The 9,777-nt window shown below is 41.5% G+C and overlaps 1 protein-coding gene across 1 annotated transcript; it reads right to left on the bottom strand.

The window, feature by feature from the left end:
• Positions 1-566: 566 nt before the first annotated feature.
• gnat2 (guanine nucleotide binding protein (G protein), alpha transducing activity polypeptide 2) lies at positions 567-6,022 on the bottom strand (the record flags this gene model as incomplete). Its single annotated transcript, XM_084462121.1, has 8 exons — positions 567-757; positions 1,033-1,186; positions 1,550-1,679; positions 1,789-1,917; positions 2,318-2,475; positions 2,699-2,840; positions 3,401-3,443; positions 5,917-6,022. 8 exons carry the CDS (start codon positions 6,020-6,022, stop codon positions 567-569), a joined length of 1,053 nt encoding a protein of 350 aa, XP_084318247.1.
• Between the last annotated feature and the right edge of the window lie 3,755 nt (positions 6,023-9,777).

Below are 9,777 nucleotides of genomic sequence, written 5' to 3'. Positions count from 1 at the left end.
ATTATTCCCATTAAACACTTGAGTTGATTACACCAACTCATTAAGATTTGTACAGGTATTACATTTTTCATAGTATTTTATACACTTTCTTTACAGTGCCAATGAAGCAACAAGTTGTACTGTGTGTGTGTGTGTGTGTGTGTGTGTGTGTATATATATATATATATACAGTATATACATACACACACACACATGTGTTTCTTTTTTAGAGAGGTAGTAATAGACCATAATGAGAGGGACATGGTTTAGGCAATGTTAGATTATTATACTGTTAGGTGACCCTCATAAGTTGCCTCACCCTTTGCTCTTCCAAAGGATATCAACTGACCATGTTATACGAGGAGAATTAGGTTGTAATTACGACCACAAATTGTTGCTTGGCAGCTTGGGGGGGAACCAGACGTTTTATGTCATGCTGTTGCCATTGGCCTGCCTCCTGCAATCCGGCCAGCTGTGTCTTATATTACACTGTGTCAGCAAGGACCCCAGGATTAATGCGGTCGCCACCACACACTGGTTTCCCGTCAAGCAGTGGGGTGGGCATACCTTTTTATGCCTCAGGCTGCTCAGAAAAGGCCGCAATCCTTTAGGTTTTCTTTGATGATGATGTCTGTCACAGCCCCGAACACAATCTCAACGTTCTTGGTGTCTGTGGCACAGGTCAGGTGAGCGTAGATCTCTTTGACGCCCTTCTTCATGTTCAGGTCCTGGAACTGTTGCTTGATGTAGTTGGCGGCATCGTCAAATGTGTTTGGCCCTGTAGGGAGAGTGGAGGATGGGAAAAGGTCGAATATGGTAATTTCTCACTTCTTCCACTCATTACTCTCAATGCACTCGGTGCACTGCATGTGAATCAGACTGATAAGACATAGCCTATATGAAACGTAATTGCTTATGTAAGGATATTTTCATTATTAGATATTAGAAGAAATGTGTTTTTATATAGCCCAAATGCTCCCTCTGTTGTCAGAAACTAACCTATCCTTGTCCTACTAACTGTTGGGGTTGTGGTTGGACTTGGACTTCACTTACCGTTATAGTCTGGGAAGCAGATGCTGAGGTGGACCTTCTTGATCTTGTCTTCAAAGAGATCCTTCTTGTTGAGGAAGAGCACAATGGAGGTTGTGGCAAAGAATCTGTGGTTGCAGATACTGTTGAATAGATGGAGAGACTCGTGCATGCGGTTCTGAAAGGTTCAGAGAAGGAAAAGGCAGGATTGAATTATTACTACTATAGAACTTGAATACTTGAACACGTCATCAGTGAGAAACCCGGAGTCATAGGGTGTTTTGGGTCTTTAATCATCAGACACCCTCGAACGGGTGACCCAGCCGGGGGTGATCAGTACCCAGCTTGTGTCCAAGTGGCTCGTTGCTTCATGGATACCCCTATGGATCCACATGGATCCACTAGATATATTCATATATATATATATATATATATATATATATATATATATATATATATATATACTCCTTTACTCTGCATAGTGACACAGTACAGTCTATTTCTTGAGATAGATGATGGAAAATGGTGCATCCCAACTCACCACTTCATCATCCTCCACCAGCACCATGTCGTATGCACTGAGGGCTCCGCAGAAAATGATGCAGGTCACACCCTCGAAACAATGGATCCACTTCTTCCTCTCTGAACGCTGGCCGCCCACATCAAACATCCTGTCCATCACATAGACCCAAAACAGGTGTGAGCAATCAGTGGGCCTGGCCAGTGTGAAATGATACTAAATGCAACAGCTGTATGATATGTCCTGTGGCAACGACTCACCTGAAGTACAGCTCTTTGCAACTGAACTGCTCCTCAATGATACCGGTGGTCTTGACTCGAGATCGCAGCACGTCCTGTTCGGTGGGCATATAGTCGGCCTTGGTGATCCGGTCCAGCTCATTGAGGTAGCTGTGGAAGGAAGTCAGAGCAAGCGCACTTTCAAACATCTGCAACCCATTGGTGGTCATGTGATAACACTGGCAACACCCCCCCCCCCCCCTCCCGCGGCAGGCACTTCCTCAGCGGAATTCCCCTCAATACATTTGGATGTAATTTCGAACAAGGAGTACTGGCTTCTGACTGAAATGGAGAATAATTCAATCATTGCAAGGCTTTGGACGTGACGATGAAGGGACGTGAAAATTTAAAAAGACCATTTTCTACAGTTTGGTTCCCTGCATGCTGTGTAGTAGTTAACGGACATGCAATTACTACAGCATACTGTACCATCCTTCCAGTAAAGGTAGTGTGAAAGTGCATCGTTTAGTAGAGTGTGTGTGTTAGTGTCCACGGTGGAGTGTTCACTCACTAGGATGCAGAGTCGTTGAGCTGGTATTCAGCAGCTCTCTCGAAGGAGGCCTGCACACCAGAGTCCTTCCACAGCCTCTTGATGACATCAGCCAGTTCAGAGGGCATGGTCCCTTCCTCAATTGAATCTGAGAGGTTCTGCAGCTTCTGGCCATCCTCCTATATGCAGAAAACATCCAAACGTTAGTCTCTCAGCATTTCATCACCAGGGGAGCTATTTATTATAAAGGTATAAACTGTAGTTGTAAAGGCATTTACTATAAAGGCATAAACTGTAGCTTCATGTTGCTGTGTTCCTGGATGAGTGTCTGTATGGATTGACTGAAGCTTTCTGTTAAGCATTTCACAGTAGTAATGGCCGTTGGTTGCTGGCTATACTCACAGTTGCAGTTGATGATCCAAAGTTGATACCCAACATCTCCATGCCTCTGATGATGGCCAGAGCAGACTGCAGGATGTTGCCAAAGATGATCGCTCGAAACGCAATTTGTTCTTCTTTCGTATAACCACCTTGATGGAGAATCCTTTTGGCGGCAGAAGAGGGAATAGAGGAGAAGGAGATGTTTAAGGCTTTTCTAGGGGTTGTGTTAGACGTAATAAACAGTATTTGTTTCTTTTCATGTTACATTAACATTTTATGTCTTAAAATAGCACCACAAGTGTAGAGATACTGCCCAGACATGAAGACTGGATCACAACAGTAGTGTACATATCACAGTATTCACTTCTAGTATGCCAAGTCACTTGTATGCCATCTATTGATCTTTTCATAGCTGGGTGCTAGACTTTCTTTCTGCAGTCCTGTGCATGAAGGCACGTGCTGACAAACCACTGCAGCCGTAAATCTGCCCCAGAGGACATCAGTGACATGTTTCACTGTTCGTGCTACAGTGCTGTACAACACAAATACTTCTGTGGGCATTCTGCATCCTATCAGAATCAGGGCATTTCATCAGGTGTGTGATATTTTACGGTCCTGGCATGCATACCTGTACAGTATCATATAATGTATCTTATAGAATTCAGTCCCACAAGTCTGAACTCGGTTTGGGAGGGGGGGGCGGGGGGGGGGGGGTCAACTTACTTCATTTGCTTTACGATGGTGCTTTTCCCTGATTCACCAGCGCCTGGAAGAGAGAATTAATATTGTCAATGGTGGGATTTCAAACACCTTTTATCATGTCTTTTATCAAGTCCTTTTATGGATATGTATATTCAGACATGCAGAGAACATACTGTAATGCAATCAGCTTTAAGAAAGTGAAAATTTCCCAAAGCAGATAGATACTGATGATGGCAATACATGAATGATGCTCTCTAATGGGATTACAGTTTAAGGTACCCAATTGGATTCAAAGGACTTAAAATGACGATAGTGCAGGCAAGCCTGTAAAGAGATCACTGACGCTGGGAGGAGGCTTTTCTGGGATTCTCTGTCAAACCAGGACAGGATGTGTGTATGTACTGTGTGAAGGGTCCTTTGCGTCATGGTGGGAAACTAGGACATCCCCTGAAAAGAGGCCCCTGAGTGGGAAAGACTCAAATCAACATCATTGGTGGCCTCAGACATCCCTCATTGGCTCACTGCCTGCCTGATAGTTACTACCCTGTCCTATGCAGTGCTGCATTTTTGCCCCATTGACAAGCCAGTCATGTGGTTTCTGGTTCATTTCTTATGAGTGTTTATTTTATTTTCCTTGCCAGAGTATTACATCAATGGTATTGATATCCACTTGTGGAGATACTACGGCACCTGCTTGTTTCCACATTACTGTTATGCTGAGTGTAAGCGTCTTCAATTCAGTTGGATCTGACATAAGAGGATTTAAAGGCCACTGTGATGTCATCACATCCATATGGCCCCTACAGTCTTTTACCACAGTGTCTATCCGAGCCCACATGGTGGAGCTGTTATATGTTAAAGAAACCATAGCTGGCACTGTGAGGCGGATCCCTGATAGCGTATGTCTGATATGAATTCTTTCAAAGCGGGTCAACTTTAGAAATGCCAATACGCATTACCACTTAGTTCCTTCCAGAACTCTCTCTAGTTCCAGGGCTCACCTGCACTCTCCTGTTATTTTGTGTCTATGAACATTTCTCTTACTTTCACTTTCCCTATTTCCTGTAAGCATAGTTTTTTTGAACTTACAATTACTTCTGGCTATGCCATTGTCATGCACAGTACCACTTACAGTATCTCACATATTAATGTGTTTTCCTTCACTTTCCCTCTCCCTGCTTAACTTCTTGCTCCTGTGGAAACCTAACCCTATAGAATGTCTTTAAACAAGGGCTCACCAAGTGGATAAGGACTAAACCAGTTACTCTAATCTGATGGACGCATCATTGTCAGTGCGCCATGGTTGTGATGGATGTCTTAACCTTCTTTAGAAAGGTTGAACAATCAAATAGGAACTGAAGGTAAATTTGTACTGTTGTGTTTAGATCTACTCTGAATCTGTGTAGAGTTTTTAGGTCCTGACTCTACATTTATGACATTGTCTTCAGTCAAACAAATGCCACAGAGTGCTAGGTATGTATAGGAATAAGTAAAGATTTTAAATTGGTCAAAGTATGACTATTTAAACTAGTAAATGATAGATATCAGTTGTTTCTTCCACAGGGAAGAAAACTATTGGAAAGATAAAAGGAATTGCATGTTAGGACATCTGGTAATCTCCACTTATCGCTGATCTCTTTAGTGATCTCAAAGTGATGCAAATCCCTCCTTCGCTTTTCACTCTCTACTTCTGTTCTGGACTCTTTCCATGCAGCTTATCTTCTCCTATTCAGAATCATCCAAAAAGCAGTCTAGAAATTAATCACATTCCTGCCTGTAAATTCTCCTCGAAAAACCTAGCTTTGTTGCATGCAGAAAGAAGATATTGGGTCTTTTGATGCATATCAATTCACAGTTGCACTTGTTACTGTACCTCTGCTCTCGTTGAAGACTTCCAAAATTCTGAACATTTTGCTCAATTAATCTCCAAGTCTGTCTAAAACTTTACCAGGGTGACTTTCTGCTAAATTATCTAATAACAGTTGAGTTTGATCTTTGCAGAGAGGAAGGATACACACCCAAGGGTTTGTTGAGGTGCTAACCAACGGATGGTAGTCCAAACTTAAAAATAAAATAAAAAAATGTTTAAAAAAAAAAAAAAAAAAAGGTTGCACACTCTATTTGCAAGAGGTCCCTGATGACTGCTGAAAAGTTGGTTTCTTTACAAGAAATGGACTGAGGAAAATAGTGTGCAACCTTTTAATTGTAAAGTTTGTATTGTAAAATTGGTCTTAAAGTCTAAAAGTTATTTTTCTTGCAAATGCATGAGAAATGTTTCTGAAGGTCCAGAGTACTGTAAGTAGTAGCAGCAGCAGTAAGTACTGTAGCAGCAGAGAAGCTTAGCCCTTCAAAAGTCCTTCAAAGATTGCTTGATAAGACATATATATACTGGCCTTCATCTCCATCAAACGTTTTACTCCTAGTTGGATGAACAAAACATTTCTAAGCTATGGAAACATGGTCTTTGTCTAGGGGTCTAGTTTCTTCCCATCAGTGGTCTCTACTGTCAGTGATCTCTGGGAATTAATTTCACTTACCAAGCAGTAATAGCTTGACTGTCTTAGCATCCTTATCAGCATCCACCTGGAGTTGCTTTTCCAGCTCCTTAGACTTCTTATCTTCTGCACTGCCTCCACTGCCCATAGCTTCCTCTTCCTCCAAATCAAGGTCCTCCAGGTAAGAAATTTTGACGGTTCTCCGTGCTTAGCTGGCAGAGGAATGGGCTGCAGCCACTTTGCGGCCACTAATCTCGCTGCAAATCAATTTCTGAAGTGAAAGGGGATTGGCCGCTCTGGGAGGTGCCTTCGCGCTTCGAATTCAGGTCCTCCCACACTGAGATGATCAGGTTGTCACTTAAGGGTCAAGGCGAAACTACGTCCGGCGTCTGTTCGGAGGCTGGCTCCACCCTATAAGTCCCCTCACTTAAACCCCTGTCTTAACTCAGGATTTCAGTGTCCTTTCCTGATTGGCCAGCCAATCCAATTAAGGTAATAAGGACAATGGGGAAGGTTGTAACACAACCAGTTTGATTTATGTTGGTCTCATGAATGGGTCCCTAATATGTTGAATGTATAGTAGGCATTTAGAAGAAGTAGTAGTAGTAGTAGTAGAGGAGTAGATACTTTATTGATTCCCTGAGGGAAATTGCTCAAATTGCACATTTATATTGCTGTCACATGGCTGCCCAGGATGGGATGAATTAAGATCTCTTAAACTTCTAATGGTTTAAGAAGTTTAAGCTGCAGGTGGTGTGGTCCCTGCAAACAAAAAAAGTAGGTTCAACTGTGTTTCTTCAGTTGATTTTTGAGGGGAAATTCAGAGAAATCAAGGTCATTGCCATGCCATTGCTACACGTATAATGATATTTCAACATTGTTAAGGAAAAATTGAATTCACCCGTGTGGAGAACACCTGTTAAGTAAGGATTGTGATGCTGATGGGGTTGTTCTCAGTGTCACAGAGCTCGAGGCTCAGAACATGGAGATAGACATAGAAGTTAGTGGGCCTTTATACTGTACAGGCGTATTTACGACTGTGTGTCAGACTAATCTATTAATAAACCCAGGATTCTAATGTATCTTGGGTGAGATGTATCACATACTGTAGTAGGCTGCATAGTTTACATTCGGTCAGCATGTAGGCTATTTCGGTCACACGATTATGGACAAGTGTAACCTTTTGAAAGCAATACGATTCAATGAGTTATTGGCTGATTTTTTGGTCTTCAGATAAATTGTTTATACTTTTTCTTTGTCAGGAACTTCTGAACCATTGGCTATTTGAATTTTCCATTTACAATTTTGTCGTTAGCAGACACTTTTATCTTAACCATATAAATGATCCACAGGTAGGCTACATAGAGCATCGATAGACCATCTACTAGGACCCCCAAAATAAACTTTTCTGCTCAAACCATCAACTGTCTTTTTATTGCAACTCTGTTCTTATGTCTCCTAAACTTTAGGTTTCAGACAATGTGAATAATGAGTTGTTGCTTACTGAACCATCTATACGGGGACTCAAAATGCAGACATTAAACCATCTGCGGTTAGCACAACTGGCTGGCTGATTGTGGTCATTGAATGACACAATGTAATTTTGGAAACTAGCTACAGTATATAAGAAACAGATATAACTCAGAGCTAGCTAGCTGGGGGAGCTATTTGGGCCACTATTTCACCTACAGAGGATTATGACTTTAAACTTTGTTGTTGCTTCAACACTTGAATCCCTTATTTCATCGAGAGTGAAAGAGTCAGTTGGTGTTTTGTACAATCAAAGGTAGCAACTACCCCTGGAACTGAGACAAAATTATTGTTGCACTGGACTCTTCTGGTCTTTTGGGGGAAAATATGGCTATTGTTATGCATAAATTTTAACTCTTACACTCAATGTAACATTACCATTCAGTAATACCTTAATATACTTCACAGTCTCTATTTCTAGGTTGTAAAAGGCATTATATCTCCTTAGAAGGCCTCATTGTTTTCTTAATTTATTTTGCACCAACATGTTACCTGTGAATAGATGGTCTTGCAGGTCATACAGTACAGCAGTGTAAAGCACTTTCCATTTTATTCTGCAGCTGCCTTACTTTTCATCTCACTGTCTAAATGGGCTACAGCCCTGTCCTGACACACCAGGCATTACACCCACGTCACTCTGCCTAAGAAGATGCTCTAATTACCTGTGGCAGGTTGCTTGAGACCTACCATAAATCCCTAAATGCTTCCAAGGGGAATATACTGTAGCAAGCTGATCATGGCAGCCCTCTTGTCATGGCGGGCAATCCCATTAGAGTCTCGCTGGTATAGCCTGGCCTCGACACAGGCCCAGTAGTGCTGATCTGTTGACAAGATTACCCCAGAGAGCACCAGATCAGTCCTGCATGGGGAGGGGAGGGCTTAAACTGGCCTGACATATGGCCTCTTGGCTGCCTCTGGGTACAGGTTGGTAAGCAGGGGAGCAGGATGGGAGTGACTACCGGGGGTACCGTGATTCCCTGAAGATGGGAGTTTTTTCTCCAGCACTTTTTCATGTATTTACACAACCTGAGAGCGTCCTCTGTTGTTAGTCGACACAGACTATTTTCATTCATAAAAACAGTACTATGAATTTTATTTAGCGCAAAAAGCAAAATTGGCTTATTGATTGCCATTTTATCACCACAATAACTGAAGGATACGTATGTTTGATAGAACATTTTTCTTCTCTATAGTTTTCTTCCTATAGTGAAGTCTGATATAGTGTAATATGAGCTCTTTAACATTTTTCTAACATGAGTTCTAGTAGCTAGTTCTGTCCCTAGCCAGCTCTGTTACATTAGCCAGTCAGTGGTTTACTAGTGGTTTACCACAGCTGATGATGTTGTGTGTACTGTAAATACAATAAATACTGTATATATTGTCACACTGTAATCCACAGTGACATAAAGGCATTTACACACACACTTGTTTTAATAACTACAGTATGCTTAACTATATATAGTTATCCAACCTGTTACACAATGTCTGAGGTCAGAGTGTGATTCTTGTCAACCATTCTTTAACTACACTGCATATACTGTATTATGAGATCAATTAACACCTTTGTCAGTCTATGGCGTTTGGGAGCTCACATTCAGATTTACTGCCAGTTTCTAAGGGAATCTCTTAGGGTTCAGTCTTAGACCCAGCCCTTTTTATTATTTATATCAATAATATTGTCTGCTCACTACCTGAACACCATGCCCATCTTTATGCGGACGATACAGTCATTTAATGTATCACCGATGCAGCATACTTCTGATGCTCTTCAATACACTCTTGTTAAGCTTAGGCTGGCCCTTAATGCAAGCAAGACTAAATGTATGTTGTTTTCCAGGGCAAGAACCGCTCATTCTGTTAATATGTCTATATCTACTGTAAGTGGATCTACATTATAATCGAGAGAGTCTCTGAATATAAATACCTCAGCATCTGGCTTGATATAAAATCTTCATTTAAATATCATGTAGATGGCCTTGTCACCAAACTCGACAGAAAAATGGTTTCCTTTATAGAAACACATCTTGTTTCCCTCTACAGTACGTTGTAGAAAAAGGATTGTTAAGGCAGTTTTCAACTCAGTTCTGGATTATGGTGACATTATCTACAGAACTGCTGCTTCATCTATTAAGTCTATCACCCTTAAGATTTATCACTGGTGATAATTTCGGTTGCCACCACTATGTCCTTTATGACAGGGTAGGCTATCATAAAGGTATGATATCATTGGCGTGATAAACATTGATTTTTATTCATCTCAGGAATGCGCCCTCCTTATTTCTTCCCTCTTGGAATGGAATTCTAGTCCCTATTCAATCCACACTAGTGACTTACTTATGCTTAAGGTACCCCGGGCCAGCACTGAACTTGGGA

This window comes from Borostomias antarcticus, assembly GCF_949987555.1.
Source record: "Borostomias antarcticus genome assembly, chromosome: 3".
Lineage (NCBI taxonomy): Eukaryota > Metazoa > Chordata > Actinopteri > Stomiiformes > Stomiidae > Borostomias > Borostomias antarcticus.
Note: the sequence above shows the minus strand (reverse complement) of the source record. Positions and strands in the feature narration are given on the sequence as shown.